General features: G+C 56.3%; 6 protein-coding genes across 6 annotated transcripts; 3 read left to right on the top strand and 3 right to left on the bottom strand.

The window, feature by feature from the left end:
• Positions 1-320: 320 nt before the first annotated feature.
• Positions 321-1,319, top strand: E0L32_006549 (uncharacterized protein; the record flags this gene model as incomplete). The annotated part of the gene is made up of 4 exons (XM_031141194.1): positions 321-399; positions 490-530; positions 608-868; positions 951-1,319. The coding sequence occupies 4 exons, from the start codon at positions 321-323 to the stop codon at positions 1,317-1,319; spliced, it is 750 nt and encodes a 249-aa protein (XP_030994834.1).
• Positions 1,320-1,601: 282 nt separating this feature from the next.
• On the bottom strand, positions 1,602-2,382 carry E0L32_006550 (uncharacterized protein; the record flags this gene model as incomplete). The annotated part of the gene is made up of 4 exons (XM_031141195.1): positions 1,602-1,966; positions 2,012-2,102; positions 2,172-2,263; positions 2,319-2,382. The coding sequence occupies 4 exons, from the start codon at positions 2,380-2,382 to the stop codon at positions 1,602-1,604; spliced, it is 612 nt and encodes a 203-aa protein (XP_030994835.1).
• Positions 2,383-3,165: 783 nt separating this feature from the next.
• Positions 3,166-5,736, top strand: E0L32_006551 (uncharacterized protein; the record flags this gene model as incomplete). The annotated part of the gene is made up of 1 exon (XM_031141196.1): positions 3,166-5,736. The coding sequence occupies one exon, from the start codon at positions 3,166-3,168 to the stop codon at positions 5,734-5,736; it is 2,571 nt and encodes an 856-aa protein (XP_030994836.1).
• A 507-nt stretch (positions 5,737-6,243) lies between these two features.
• Positions 6,244-6,981, bottom strand: E0L32_006552 (uncharacterized protein; the record flags this gene model as incomplete). The annotated part of the gene is made up of 1 exon (XM_031141197.1): positions 6,244-6,981. One exon carries the CDS (start codon positions 6,979-6,981, stop codon positions 6,244-6,246), a length of 738 nt encoding a protein of 245 aa, XP_030994837.1.
• Positions 6,982-8,567: 1,586 nt separating this feature from the next.
• On the bottom strand, positions 8,568-13,431 carry E0L32_006553 (uncharacterized protein; the record flags this gene model as incomplete). The annotated part of the gene is made up of 3 exons (XM_031141198.1): positions 8,568-9,931; positions 10,141-13,088; positions 13,142-13,431. 3 exons carry the CDS (start codon positions 13,429-13,431, stop codon positions 8,568-8,570), a joined length of 4,602 nt encoding a protein of 1,533 aa, XP_030994838.1.
• Positions 13,432-14,294: 863 nt separating this feature from the next.
• On the top strand, positions 14,295-15,350 carry E0L32_006554 (uncharacterized protein; the record flags this gene model as incomplete). Its single annotated transcript, XM_031141199.1, has 3 exons — positions 14,295-14,372; positions 14,439-14,809; positions 14,867-15,350. 3 exons carry the CDS (start codon positions 14,295-14,297, stop codon positions 15,348-15,350), a joined length of 933 nt encoding a protein of 310 aa, XP_030994839.1.
• Between the last annotated feature and the right edge of the window lie 552 nt (positions 15,351-15,902).

Raw genomic sequence — 15,902 nt, forward strand, 5'->3', positions numbered from 1 at the left:
GAACATTGCCATTTATTCCATGTCACTCATGTTGAAGAAGAAGAAGAAAAGCATCATGGCAACGAGTTGGTGTATGTATCTACTCGGCCATGATTCGTGGGTAGTGAGGTAGGTGGTCCGTGCGCCTCTTGAGGTACCTGTTTGTATGGCGGGGCGCCAAAATTTCAGTGCTCCAAACCTTCAGCCTCGCGATATCGACGGTACCCTAGACGACCATACTCGACGCGCCCCGACGACTCTCGCTTGATTGCAGTCGCGAGCGACACAGAAGAACAGGCAGACCAACAGATCCCCGATTGAGAGGTAACACCCTAGCCAAGATGAGGTTGACGGCCGATCTCATCAACAACTCCCTCTCCTACCTCAACCCGCTCAAGGAGCGCGAGCTGGATCTCCGAGGTGCGTTTGAAAAGAACAGATACTACACAATGATCCCCTGAAAGTGCAGAGTTGATATCGAACCTTTGTGTTCTTGCGCAATCGCAATAGGTCACAGAATACCCGCCATTGAGAACCTGGGTGTCGCCGGCGTAAGTCTTGCATATTCCATTCCCCGTCTAGCTGTCGCGTGCCGCCTCGTTTACTGACAATGTTCTCCGACCGACAGCCCCAAGATGCGATAGACTTCACCGACAACGACATATCGATGCTGGGGAACTTCCCGCTGTCCCCGCGGATACAGACCCTGCTGCTGGCGCGCAACCGCATCAACAGCATACAGCCCACGCTCGCCAACTCGATACCAAACCTGACGAACCTGGTCCTGACGTCCAACAGCCTCACCGAGCTGGCGGACCTCGACGGCCTGGGTAATTTTAAGCGGCTGACACACCTCGTCCTGCTGGAGAACCCTGTCACGAAGAAGGAGGTGGGTTCTCTCCATCCTTTACACGCTCTGCGGCCCTCCATGTCAAAATGCTGTTGGGAAAACTAACCGGAGAGCAATGCAGCACTACCGGTACTGGGTCGTCTGGCGGTGCCCCACGGTGCGCTTCCTCGACTACCAAAAGGTCAAGGACGCGGAGCGGCAAAAGGCGGCGGAGCTGTTTGGCACGGCGGCGGAGCCGACGGAGCTGGCGTCGCGGATCGCGGGCACCAAGTCGAGGACGTTTGACGTGGCCATGTCTAACGGAGCGCCCACGTCCTCGTCCTCGTCGTCGAAGCTGTCGCGCATCAAGCTCACCGAGGCGGAGCGCCAGCGCCTGCAGGAGCGCATCAAGAAGGCCGACAGCCTCGAGGAGATCATCCGGCTGGAGAAGGAGCTCAACGAGGGCAGGCTGCCCACGGGTATCCACGCCGGAGATGCCATGGAGGAGTAGGTTTTGGATTGAGGGGATCCTCTAACGTTTTTTCTTTTCTGCGCGTATCTACCTCTCGGTCTTCTGGTCGGTGTGTGTCTTGTTGGGTTACAGGCGTTCATAGGTACATGCATCCGGAAAAGACATCAAGGCTGGGAAAACAGCTATGAAACGGTGTTCACTCAAAATTGAAGAATATTGGGCCGAACATTGTTGGCACTTGGAGAAAATGATACGCTTTGTGACATTACACTGTTCTTGCTTCAGTTTCATCATAATCCGCCTCTGTCACAACTGCGGTCTCTAGCCCATCATCTCAACGTCCCCATCATGCTGCCCATGTGCCTGCCTCATCTCCAGCTCCAACTGCGCACTGGGGTCCTCCTCCATCAGCATGGACCTCGACGACGCCGACTGCGCAAAGCCGTTCAGGTTGCCGCCGCCGTTGACGAGCGGCGCCGCCGACTTGGCCTGCTGCTTCTTGCTGGCGCCGTTGGCCTGCTGCGACCCCTCGGCGGGCTTATCGCCTCGGAGTCTGGCCTGCGTGGCGGCGACCTGGTCCTTGACCTGCCGGTAGGACGCGGTCTTGGGAATGACGTCCTCGAGAAACTCGAGGTTGTCTGCGTGCTGGACCGCGTTGGCTGTATCACGGGGGGTCAGCAGCCAAGCTACGAATTTTGGTGTATGTGTTTCACATGGAAAGACCAACTCACCTAGGTCCTTGTACTGGATGTTTCGGCGCGGCTTACGCTCCAGCTTGGCCATGTTCTGTGCCTCGGTGGCGAGATGTTGGATGAACAGCTCCTGCGGAAAGGTGTGTTAGGCCGTAGTGATGACAGGGACTGCGTTTGGAAAGTTCAAAGGGAGCCGTACAGCTGCCAGCGTGATCACGAACGCGGCATTGTTTGAGCACATGTTGACATCTGGGTCTACGGCCACGATCTTCTTCACTCTTGACACTGCGACTGGAGGTCAGCAACAGGCCGGAGGGGAGCTCTCACGGATCGGCAAGTGTCTTACACGGCAGCTGAGTTGTGCCTGTCACCTCCTTCCTGGGCGGGATGGCGGTCGTGTTGTAAGGCATGATGAGGAAAGTCAAGCGCTGGGTTGCTTCCCGGCTGAGGATTATGATATAAACCAGTTGAGACTAGGTTCGTCTTCAGAAGTACCTGCTTGAGTGAAGGTCGGTCTGCCCGGTGCCGGCGTATCGTTACCAGGTGAATGTGCTAGGGCCGTCGACCTGTCGATTTGATGGAAAGAACTCTGTTTCCGATGGAAATGGCCCTTGAATAATCACAGCAGGCAAGCGTCAGTTCGAGGTGGTTGGTTTGTATGATGGTGATATATGAGATACTCAGAGCCGAATTGAGGGTGCGATTTTAAGTGGTTTTGACGCGCTTAGCCCAAAGTCAGACGCGCGACTCGAAAGCGGTACCATTGAAAAAGCCCCTTCTGTAACGAGGTCTCAGCCCGGGTGGGGAAGTCGCAAATGGACAGGGTTGCCAGAGCCTCCAGCTCCTTGGAGCTAATTCCACAGGCGGCTGCAGAGGCGGCACGCCTAAGGTAGCGGGCTGGTAGTGGCTGGAGCCTACATCACCCGCCGCCTTGCTCTATTGGGTGCGAGCTTCGACTCGACTTCAATCGTTGAAGCTACTCGGACTACATTGCATACTTGTACCTACAATTCCCATAGCGTAACGGACGACAATCTCGTCTTGGCCAACCCGACGGAATCTTCCACCGCAGTCAAGATCGAGACACACAAAGACTCTCACACGCCGCACCAATCGCAAGGCGCGCACATCGCCCGCCAAGCAGACGGGATTGGCGAAGCTCCCACCATGGTTGCGCTGCGGAGCTTGGCACAATGAACTTCAGATCGTCCTCCTACTCGACCAGCCGCCCTCAACCAGAGCGCCACGCTTCAGTCAGCTCTAGGCTGTCCTCTGCGGTGTCCGCCGCCGAAGAGGGCGACGGCCACAATGGTGGGGGTGGTGCGGCGGCCGCGCATCAAATCACCGAGGAGATCGCCAAGCTCAAGAGATACGAGGACTTCACTACGATAGACTGGGTACAAGATGCGGCGAGGGACCAGCTGCGCCGCAAGGCACGGCGGAAACGGATGGAGGGACTGTACAGCGCAGGGCACGTCAACTGGAGGGATCGGCTGTGGGATTCGTACGAGGCGGCGCAAGGCTGGCTGGTCATCACCCTCGTCGGCATCGCCATCGGGCTCAACGCCGCCTTCCTGAGCATAGCCGCGGAGTGGCTGTCTGATATCAAGATGGGGTACTGCACGACGGCCTTCTATCTCAACGAGGACTTTTGCTGCTGGGGCGAAGACAACGGTTGCGCCGAGTGGCATCGGTGGACGGGGTTCGAGCCCTTCAACTACATCATATACATCATTCTCGCGGGGTTGTTCGCCTGGGTTGCTGCGACGCTCGTGAGATGCTACGCCCCATATGCAGCGGGCTCGGGCATCTCCGAGATCAAAGTCATCATTGCCGGCTTCGTCATGAAGGGCTTCCTTGGATTCTGGGTCTTTCTCATCAAGTCCCTCTCACTGCCCTTCGTCATCGCTTCGGGCCTGTCTGTGGGCAAAGAAGGCCCCAGTGTGCACTACGCCGTGGCCGCCGGCAATGTCATATCGAGGATGTTCGAGAAGTACCGGCTCAGTGCTTCAAAAACCCGCGAGATCCTTTGCGCCTCGGCCGCTGCTGGTGTCGCCGTCGCCTTCGGCAGCCCCATTGGCGGGGTGCTCTTCTCTCTCGAGGAGATGTCGAGCCATTTTCCTCTCAAGACACTCTGGCGCAGCTATTTCTGTGCCCTGGTCGCCACGGCCGTCCTAGCAGCGATGAACCCCTTCCGCACGGGTCAGCTTGTCATGTTCCAGGTCCACTATGATCGGTCTTGGCACTTCTTCGAGCTCTTCTTCTTCGTCATTGTCGGCATCTTTGGCGGCTTGTACGGTGCTTTCGTCATGAAGTGGAACATGCGGGCTGTGGCGTTCCGCAAGAAGTATCTGACCCAGTATGGCATCCTAGAAGCCACTCTGCTTGCTGTCGGCACAGCCATCATCTGCTACCCCAATGCATTTCTGCGGATCGACATGACCGAGAGCATGAGCATCCTGTTCCTGGAATGCGAAGGAGCAGAGGACTTTCACGGCCTTTGTGAAGCAGACCACCGCTTCGGTAACTGGCTTTCTTTGGTCCTAGCCACTGTCATCCGCACGTTCCTAGTCATAATCTCGTACGGCTCCAAAGTCCCGGCCGGTATCTTCGTTCCATCCATGGCCATCGGCGCTTACTTCGGACGATCTGTCGGCATCATCGTCCAGGCACTCTATGATGCTAACCCCCAGAGCGCCTTCTTCGCCGCCTGTCAGCCGGATGTGCCCTGCATAACACCAGGCACATACGCCTTCCTCGGCGCCGCTGCGGCCCTCAGCGGCATCATGCACATCACTGTATCGGTCGTGGTCATCATGTTCGAGCTGACGGGAGCCCTGACCTACATCCTGCCCACCATGATCGTCGTCGGCACCACCAAGATTGTCAGCGAGTTGTTTGGTAAGGGTGGCATCGCCGATCGCATGATCTGGTTCAACGGCTTCCCCTTCCTCGACAACAAGGAGGAGCACAACTTTGGCGTCCCTGTCTCCCGGGCCATGATTGCCAAGGTGGTCGCTATCCCCGCCACGGGCATGAGCCTCCGCGCCATTGAGGCCCTGCTCGAGCAGGACCGCTATCAGGGCTTCCCTATCGTCGAGGACATGCAGTCGAAGCTGCTGGTCGGCTACATCGGGAGCACCGAGCTGCGCTACGCTGTCGACAAGGTCAAGAAGCAGCCTGGCGGCGCGAGCCCGGACACCAAGTGCACCTTCACGCACGCCGCTCGGTCGTCCTCCATTGCTTCCGCCGCCGAGGCCGATCTGCCGTCTACTTCTGCTGCTGCCGCTGCCGCTGCCGCTGCCGCTGCTGCTCATCACGGGACCGTGGATCTCAGCCCCTACGTCGACACCACCCCCGTCACCGTGCACCCCCGCCTGCCTCTGGAGACGGTCATGGAGCTGTTCCGCAAGCTCGGCCCGCGCGTCATCCTCATCGAGTACCACGGCCGCCTGTCGGGCATGGTGACGGTCAAGGACTGCCTCCGGTACCAGTTCAAGGCCGAGGCCGCGGACCACGCGGGCTCCCAGCCGCAGGACGACGGCATGGCCGAGGTGCAGGAGCGCGTGTGGCACTTCATGCAGCGCGTCGGCGGCTGGGTCTCGGGGAAGGTGTCGACCGTCTCGGGCGGGCGCATACGGCTGAGCGGGTCTTTCGACGGCGGGAGTCGGCCGGCGGCGGCTGGCGGGAGTGGGCAGATACTGGACGGGACCGAGGACGTGGGCGAGGAGCTTGGTGGCGTGGAGCTTGAAAGTAGGAGGTGATGTCGCTTTTAGGGGGGCAGATGTTGTTGTTGTTGTATGTGTAGGCTCGGATCATGTTGTTTGTTTCGTCATTGCAGCGGGTTTCCAATGAAGGGATTGTCATCTCGGTACTAAATAGATCTGGGAAAGCAATGCTTGTTCGGCATGAATGCAATGCCTTTGGGCAATCTATCTCGATCATGCATGGCGATAATCGTGTGTTTGATGGCTAAACCAAAAACCCTTAATATCGGCAGTGTCCATAATAATACATACATGTAAATGCCATGCTGAAGTTGTCGTTATTCATGAGGAAATCATGCGTTTGCCGCTTACAACGCCGGTCTGTGTGATCGTTATGCCAAAAACTCGAGACTCGATCAATCGCGATGCCCAATATCCCGTGTTGCCCAATCCATCCATATGTATGTGTATGTGCCCATTTTCCCCCGTGTATCCTCATGAAACGTCATACCAGTCGTTAAACAGAATCATGAATCAAAAAGTCTGAACGCCCGTTTCCCCGTTTCAGTACCGATAGATCCTCCGCCCATCGCCGCCGTCAAAGTCCCTCCGGTCGTCGCCATCAAACTCGGCCCGGAATCCCCTCTGCGCGTACAGACCCGTGTCCGACCGCCGAGGTGGGTTGTCGCCGCCGCCGCCGCCGCCGCGCTGCCGCTCAAAGCTCCTCCGCCTGTCCATCCTCCGCGCCGGCGGCGGCGGCGGATGCGACGGGCCCGCCGGCGACGCCGCAGCCGGACCCCGGCTCCTGTCCCTGTAGTACACGTCCCTGGGCGAGGGCGACGGGTACGTGTCCGGCACCGGCACCGATCCGTCCCGCCTGCCGGCTCCCCTCCGGACCTCGGGACCCCAGCTGCCCCTCCGGGGGCGCCGGCGGCGGTCGTCATCGTCGCCGTCGCCGCCGCCGTCCCGGTAGTGCTGTGAGTGCGGGCGGCGGCGCTCGTAGCTGCGGTCCCGCCTGCCGCGCCGCCCGTCGTCGTCTCGGTCTCGGTCTCGGTCGCGGTCGCGGGCCCTGCGACGGTCACGGTCGCGGTCACGGTCGCGGTCCTCGTCGTTCTCGCGGCGGTGGCGCTGCTCGCGCCTCTCGACGTCCTTCTCGACGTTCATGAGCAGGGTGACGCCCATGAGGCCGAGCACGACACCCGGCATCCAGGTGAAGGGGTGCTCCTTCTCGAGCTTCTTGCGGTGCTCGCGGTGGTCCGGGTGGGCCTTGGAGGGCCGCGGGTCCGGCAGGTTGGGCGCCATGACGGGGGTCTTCCCTTCTCTGGTCTGTCTTGGCGACACTGGGTGTTTTTTTTTCCCCTATCCCGATTTGGTGGTATTGTGTATCTCGCTCCCGGGCGAGGGTCAAGTTGTTGAAGAAGTAAGGTGCTTGATGCGTCCTAGGCTGGGTAGAGACGCGGATCGCAGGTCGAGACTTGGATGGAGCTGTGTCGATGTCGGTCCCTTTGTTTATAAATTGCCAGATTTGGAAATAATTGCACTTTCCGAAAGGCTATGATAGAAAAACCTGTCGTCCCTTGCAGGGGAATATGTGATCTGCACCCCCCCAATTCAGGGTCGTCGGCAATGCAAGGAACAGTCGCAGGAGATCTGATCTGCCTTGTGAGTCGAAGAAGATGGTGTGTAAGCTGGACCTGTTTTTTTGACCGTGGTCGGAATGCCAGGTACAGTCTGCCAAGGAAGATATGCAGATACCAAATATCCCTGCAGAGACTCTGGAATTTTGAACAAGCTGGTTTTTTGGTGGTTGCCACGCAGCTTTCCGAAGGGGTGTGAAAGATCTGGGCAGCGTCTGGGGATGGCAAATTTCGAAACAGAGACCAAAGTCGACACAACTCTTGGGATTAAATGGCTCGCCAACAGTCGAGGAGAAAGAGTCGGTCAAGCGGAGCCTTGTAGAAGTGACACAGCGAGGCGGGTGGACGGACAAACAGGTCGAATGAAGGAGCATGTGTGTCGCCCAAGAAAACATGTGTGTGATACTTTATACCACTCGACGAGGTCCAAACATCGTGTTCGACCGATCAACCACAACATGCATATCTAAGCATCGTGACTAATAAGACCCTAAAACACCCATTCTCGGGTCGGGGCCCTTGACCTCAGGAGCCAAAAGGGAAGAGGTTAGCAGCTGGGAGAATGCCATCATGACATCCCGCGCATTGATGATTTGCTCGATCCAGATGTCCCTTCTCCAGCCGAACGTTTCGGCTCTCATGCCCAATGATGTCATGGGCGCCGCGCTACAGGGGCCGCTGCTAACTCGCCCGTTCATTGGCTTGTGTGTGAGGGAATCAAAGGGCCGCCATGCCTAGACCGCCGCGATGACGCTGGTCGGCCCTAACCGATAGAGCTACTTGTTCGAGATCTACCTAGGTAGCTTACCCTAGAACGGGGACGGGCCATGCCATCTGGCGGCACCCTGTTTGCCCGAAGCATCCCTTCCATAACCGGGCCCTAGCAGTATCGGTGCAGTGCTCTCCTAGGTCTGGTGTTCGGTCAGCATGTTGTGCCATGCATTTGTCAGACCTTCTCATGTTCAGCACTGACACCTCACCTTGCTTCAGTACAGGTCGCGTGGATGGGGATGGGAACGGGCATCTGCATCACGGATCTGGCCAAAGTTTCATCGAGAGATTCAATTTGTCTATAGTCTGCAAACCCTTGATCTGTCTATGGGATGCCAACTTTCAAGTCAAGTCACGAAACACATGTTTACCTCTAGTAATCCGAACCTGTGATCTCGCTGTGCATGGTTGTTAACGACTCGACACTCATCACACGGCAAAACACAACGCCACTGCCCACAACCTTACTCTTCAGCGAGTCTAGATACTGGCGCGGCGCGGCGCCATGGTTCGCCTCAGTGCCTTCTTGGCCTCATTCTCCTCAATGAGCGGCAGGATCCCCTTGTCACGGAGCTGCTGCAAGAACTCCTGGCCGTAGCTGTACCCGACCTGGACAATCTCGTCAAACTTGCCAAAGTCCAGCGTCCCGTACTCGTCGATGGGGGGTCTCATGTAGATGCACCCCGGCATCGTCTTTGCGCGTTCCAGCGCATCGACGCTCGACACGTAGGCCAGCCGAGCCTGGATCTCCGCCAGCGTCGGCGGGTTCGGAGTCGACGAGAACGGATTCCACCTGTTCAAGAATGCCCAACCTCCCGACAATGTGTCACCAAAGTCCTGGGGAGTATCGTCGTCCAGGGAGCCAACGTCCACAGCGAAGATGACATCGGCTCCGAGAGACTTCATTTGTGACACCGTCAGGTTGTCAATGTAACCGCCATCCAGGAGCATGCTGCCCTCGTCGCACAACGGTGGTAGGAGACCAGCCAACGACATCGATGCCCGGACGTACCTCCACGCGTAACCACTAGTATGGAACTCGGGCCGGCTCTTGCTGATATTGGTTGTGTTGCAGTAGTACTCGAGCCAGAAGTCCTCAATCTGCGTCTTGCCAAATGTCTTGAAAATGCCGCGGTTGAACTCATGGCCAGTAGTATAAGAAGCTGACGGGTATGTCAAGTCCAGCGCAAACCGCCACATGCTTGACATGCGGCCCGCAAACTTTTTGGCTAGACCGAATATGGGAACGACGTCCGCATGGCGTGCGTAGAGACCGCCAATGAAGGACCCGATCGATGTGCCCCCAATGATATCAATAGGGATGCCAGCTTCCTCCATCGCTCGGATAATACCGATCTGGGCAAGACCTCTTGCTCCACCTCCACCTAGCACAAGACCTACCGATTTGCCACAGAGTCTCCGGGCCAGGCGATGGAAGTCGCCCTTGAATGGGGCATCTGGAGAGTAGAAGGGACTGTGCCTGACTTTCCGGGACGTGTATTTCTGGATCTCTGCTTGCAAGGTCTGCACTCGCTCCTTGAGACTGGGCCCTGTTCGTTTCGATGGCGGGTGGTCCGTCACTGCCTGCGTGCGGAAGGCCATCTGGACGTGATAGTGGCCGCCGTTGACCCAAACCCGGTTTTTGAGCCACGATCTTGTGAGACCCGAGACCGAATATCTCTCGGCATGCAGGAGAACCAACGTCTTCCTCGCCGTTGATTTCATGCCGAGCATGAAACGTTCGTATTCACCAATCTCGGGTGAGCCTTCGGCCAGGCCGACTAACAAGATGCAGTCGGCCTGAGTGATGCAAGTCTGCGTCCAGGGTGAATTGACGTTTGTATCTATTTCCAGATTTGAGCAAAGTCAGCATTGATCTTGGATATGCCAGCTCTTATTTTCTGTGAAAGGTGAACAGTATGACGCGTAGTCAGGAAAAAATTAGAGTTTATATTGGCCGTCATCGACAGGCAGTCTTGGGATATGAATTGTCTCATCATGCGTTGCTTTTGGGTAGGATGTGTCTGGAAGTGTTGCGAGAGATTGTGCTTACCTGCCACATAGATTACAAGTCCATACTTCTCCTCTAGGTCGGCAAGATACTGGGACAGCTTGAGCTTTCCCATCTTGTTGAATGCGTGTTTGCCAAGATGGTTTAGAATGCCAGCCTGGTTCAACAGCACCGTGCCATTCGGTGTGCCAACCTGCGTCAAAGCATTGACCAGCTTGTTCCCAAACTCGACCACGGGGACGCCAGCAGTGACTGGGAGAACTGCGACTGTCCGTAGGTTCAGCGTAGACGAGACTTTGTTGACGGAGGACCTGGCATCCTTGACTACAGCGTTCGACGGGTCATCGACGAGATTTCTCATGCGTGAAGCAATGATCTTCGAGATCTTGATGGTGATGTTGGGGTGCTCTTGCGCAAGACTGTTGAATAGAGTACGAGGGAATTTCACCAGCTCGGTATCTCTGATTGCGTGCAAAGTGCCCGGTCGAGTTGACTCTGTGAGGACTTCAAGTTCTCCAACGCTGTCGCCTTGTCCGTACTCCGCACGAACATCGACCCCTCCATTCTTTCGACTCTGGACCAGACGTAGCCGGCCATTGAGCACGATATAAATCGCTTCGCTCTCATCGCCCTCGTGGAAAATGACTTCGCCAGCATTGACTTGGAGCCACTCCAGTGCAAAGTCGATATGGAGAATCAGCGGGGGCAGGATACTCGTCAGGCGCTTGGCCATCGTCATCAAGACCGTGGGATATCTATCAACGATCCGCTCTAGTGATGCACGCGGCAGGAAGCCAACATACACATCGGTCTTGGCCACGACATCGATGAAGGACCGGTATGAAGAGATTGTCCCAACATATCCAGCGAGGCCACCAGGCTTAATGAGGGCCACGCTCTGTCTGGCTTTGTTGCCGGCCTTTCTCCCCTCGGATTCTGTCCGTCTCGCGTTGGAATCCACAAAACTTGGCACCTGGCTCGGGCGAGACCGTGGTGGCATGATGAAAGGATCCTGATCATCCATTTCGCAGATGGAGGATTGGTGTGATTGATGCAGCAAATCCGGAGAGGTCTCGTCTGCGGGAATCCCAATGTCCAAAAAGCCGTCGACCACGTAATACAGGCCGGGGTTCCGTTCGCCCTGTTCCACCAGCACAGAGCCTTTAGGGAAGAAGACAATCTCGAGGTCGTCTTTCATGTCGTGAGCCAGGATGTGCGCGTTGGCTGGAGTGTTGACTGTTATACCGCCAGAAGTGATGGACTCAGCGTCGCCATCCCAGGATCCGCCATACGCGTCCATAAATCCAAAGGCATTACTGCCTAGTGCTGGTCTCTGTCGATGGTTGTCGAAAGACACCAGACGGGGTGATGCCTCGATAGAATCCGGCTCTCGCGATGGCGTGGCGGCATCTGAGCTCAAGCCTATGGCTTTGAACATGCACTCAAGGATTGATTCACGGAAGAGGCCATCTTCTTCCAAGGCTTCTCGCTTGTCCAGAGATATGCGCCCATGTTTTTGAGTTGCGAACGGGTTGAACTTTCTCTGTGTCAGCGGAGAGATGGCATCCCGCCTGAGCGACTCATCAACAGGCGGTGGGCTTCCGGTAGAGACCAGTGTTGTTGAAGAGCGGTCGACTGCCCGGCGTGATGAAGTGGGCAGATTCGCCAGTAAATCGCCAGGGCTCGGGTTAGACAAAGACGACCGTTCGTGGGGCGGCGCGATTGTGGATGCTACTATCGATGCCGGGCGCTGCTTTGTCAAAGCCTGCAGAGCAGCCTCTTTCCTAAGAGTTGTAGTTGATCTTCGTCGTCGGCCAGTCGCAGCGTTGTGGAGGGCAATGCCCTTGACAACCTCGTCATCCCCGATCCGCTCCTTTTCTTTACTGAACTTCTCCTTGAGCCGCTCCAGGGCGTCACCGCGAAGGAAGTTTGGCAGTTGACATGTAGTGTATTTGAGCATGTTCCGCTCTGTCTGGAGCACTTCTCCAGTGAGGCCCAGATAGTTGTATGCGGTTGACAATGTGACTCGTTGGAATCTGGAGAGAATGACGTGCACAATGTGCGCCGTTGCCTTGGGATAGATTCTGATCAGGCGCCGGAAGGCACTAGCAGGTATGATCGCGATTGTTGTATCAACAGTGGCCCTGGCGATGATGTCTGGATGGACGGAATTTGTGCTGACTCGCTTTGGCACTGGTCGGCGGGCCCGCTCCGGGATAGGTGACGGCTCAAGGGTCATGGGAGGCACACTTGGCAGTGCATCACCGTTCGGTGGAGGCTTGAGAGAGGGCTGTGGGCGAGGCTCAGGATCTTTAATGTCATCTGAGAGGTCAAGTTGGGGCGTGGTCGGCATTGAGACTGGTGTAGCCTGCATATTCCGGAAGTCTGCACTCATTGGATACCTGGCATGAGCTCGAGAACCCATCGCGGTCACCGGTTCTGAGTTGTCTTCCTCACTCCGCAGCTTCACATCTTCGGTGAATAGAGAGAGAATGGAGAAAAGAGAGGACATGGGCGCTCCATTCTGGACTTCTGTGAGAAGCTGATAGCGCTGGCGGTGTGGCAGATCGCCTTCCTCGTCACCACTGGACAGGTCCGCCACGGAGCTACGAACTCGCGGGTCCGGGGCTTGCCGGGAGTTGCGCGGAGACTTGACAAAGATTTCGACTAGGCCGTCGACGACTAGGCAAAATCCCTTTTCCTGTTCGAGGTTGAAGGTCTCCCCTGCGATCAACTTTCGCGTCTGCATGCTGCGGGTCAGTTCGTGGAAGACAGGACGCTCCATATAGCCGAAGATCTTGATTGCGCTCAGAAACTCGTCCAGGTAGTTCGACAGCCCCGGCTTAGTCCCTTCTTGGTGCGTGTCTGGAAACAGGTCCACCTCGGGCTCCTTCCTCTGTGGCTCAGGTGGAAGCCGCGCATACATGGTAAGGTAACGGTACCTTACAAACCAGGTAATAGCAGAAACAATCGCAGCAGCAATTATCATTCTAGAAGACTAAGTTAGAGTCGATCTCGCCAACAGGAGGCCAGAAAAACTTACAGGGTTGTCGCGTTCAGCGTGAACGTCAGGGTGGTGGAGAAAAAAGTATAGAGCAGGCTGGGAAGAGAGAAGGTCGCCAGTTTCAACACAAAATACAGGATGCTCGACACGATCTGTAGTATGAAAAGAACGAGTCGTCCAAAGAGACCAAGCCAAGAGGAGCCCTGGGCTTCCACCACGTTGTTTGCCATGGTCACGGCAGAAGCCGCACTGGCAGATGACGATTCCATGGCCATGGAAATGCCCTGTGAGAGGCTAGAACCAACGGATGTAACGCTGGAGGATGCCATGACCGGAATTCAACTTCATAACAGACTGCTTCAAAAGCAGGAGCTGTTATGCTCACGAGGGCATCGTTGGAGTTGGTCTGAGATGCAGGACTGGCGAGGTCCTTGCGAATATGAACAAACCGAGGTTCTATATGCTCGAATAGCAATTGCACCTGGGGCTCATGCAATAGAGCAGGCAGCAAGTACGTGGCAGAAAGGTTTGTGTCCTGTGACTTGCCAGAGAGAATCGGTGGTTGAGCGAGTGTTTTGAGGAGAAGAGAGAAGTTGAGTGGAAAGCTTTGTTTTCCGGCTCGAAGCTTTTGAAGCTACCACGCACCCTGGTCAGTGAATATGCATTACCTAAGGCTAAATAGCGCACATGTGAAAGGCCTGAAGCTCCAGTGGACCCGTGGCTGGAGCCTGTGCTCCGGTAGGGCCTGTCACTGGCAGGAGCACCCTGGAGAACTTGAGGACGTTTAGCGCGGAGATCAGACGGAACTACGATATTCCTCTTCCACACAAATTTGGGCGCGGCCTGAACTTTCAGGGCTGTTGGTATGAGTGTGACCTAACGCCGGACCAGGGTCGCGCGGGCCAGTCAGGTTTGCCCCTCCTGGAGCCACCCCCACTATCCTCGCTCGAGATTCGAACTTTTTGGGTGGATGACTCTGTTCACGGAAATCGTCGAATTTGCAGCACGAGACGCCATATCTCCCTCGACGACAAACGACAACACCTCACCTCCCGTCGCACCCCCAAGAACTCGTCTCTGTTCATCCAATAATTCGCCCGGAAACAGCCAGGAATTTTTGCCGACCCGCAATACCTGACCGAGCTCTGAGAGCACACATAGACGTCCCAGCGCGAACCGCCAAACCGACAATATGTCGTTGTCGAACTGTCGGTTCTACGAGAACAAATACCCAGAGATCGACAGTCTTGTCATGGTCAATGTCCGGCAGGTGAGTTTGGCATCGGGCACGACCTCTTCTCAAACCCAGGAGTGAGGCTGACGCGCGGGGCAAAAGATTGCCGACATGGGTGCCTATGTCAAGCTGCTCGAGTACGATGACATCGATGGCATGATCCTGCTTTCCGAGCTCTCTCGGCGACGTATCCGAAGTATCCAGAAGTTGATCCGAGTTGGCCGTAATGAGGTCGTTCTCGTGCTCAGGGTAGACAAGGAGAAGGGTTATATCGATCTCTCGAAGCGACGTGTGTCCCCCGAGGATATCGCCAAGTGCGAGGAGCGCTACAACAAGGGCAAGATGGTCCATTCGATCATGCGCCACGTCGCCGAGAAGACTCTGGTCCCGATCGAGAGCTTATACGAGTCCATCACCTGGCCTCTGAACAAGTCGTACGGCCATGCTATTGACGCATTCAAGCTGTCCATCACGTACGTGCCCTCGTGAAATGTTGTTGACGAGCCTCAACTTACTCCGAGTTATCCTAGCAACCCCGATGTCTGGAAGGACATCACCTTCCCCAGCGAGCAGGTCGCCGAGGAGCTCAAGTCGTATATCAGCAAACGTCTCACCCCGCAGCCGACAAAAGTGCGCGCTGATGTCGAGGTCACCTGCTTCGGCTACGACGGCATCGATGCCATCAAGGCCGCCCTGCGCACTGCCGAGGCTGCCAACACGGCCGACACCCAAGTCAAGGTCAAGCTCGTGTCTCCGCCTCTCTATGTCCTCACCAGCACCTGCCTGGACAAGCACCTGGGTATCTCGAAGCTGCAGGAGGCCATTGCCGATATCACCAAGAATATCGAGGGTGCTGGTGGCAAGCTGGTCGTCAAGATGGAGCCCAAGGCCGTTACCGAGTCGGATGACGCCGAGTTGCAGGCACTCATGGAGAAGAGGGAGAGGGAGAATGCCGAGGTCAGCGGTGACGAGAGCGTTAGCGAGAGCGACGACAACATGCCCGAGGCTATTTAAGAGCTTCCCGGGGTGTACAATGGAAGAGGACAATGACATGCATGGCGCGTGGGAGGATGTTCGGCATCTACCGCTCATATGCTAGCGGGACTTTTTCTGGCGGGCATGTTTCCGGAGTTCAAAATGCGAAAGCACCTCGATGGAAATAGATGTAACACGTTTGACAGCTCCAGACCAGCTGGCGTTGGCGATCTCCGCTGCTGGATTTGGGCAATGCGACCTTTTGATGATCACCTAGAAAAAGAGAAGACGATCCTAGCCTTTTGAACTGTGCGACTGATCAGCGGAAAATGCGAGTGTGATTCATATGTATGCCCAGGGCGATTTTCATGCAATATGGACGGAGCATTATTCCGAGTAAGAGGGAGTCATACCTGAGGGCCAAGCTTTTGCGGGGCCATTTTTATTGCTTGACTTGGAGCTCGCATGATCCGTCCTCACCGTCCTAACCCAGGTCGGACCCTGATCTCGACAAAGCTCCATCTCGCCAGGGCAGCTTGGTATCCCGATGTCCTGCGGCCTCTGGATCCGTCCTTCCTAGAGACAAATACA

The sequence above is a fragment of the Thyridium curvatum genome (genome assembly GCF_004353045.1).
Source record: "Thyridium curvatum strain D216 chromosome Unknown NODE_37_length_373104_cov_81.786046, whole genome shotgun sequence".
NCBI lineage: Eukaryota > Fungi > Ascomycota > Sordariomycetes > Thyridiales > Thyridiaceae > Thyridium > Thyridium curvatum.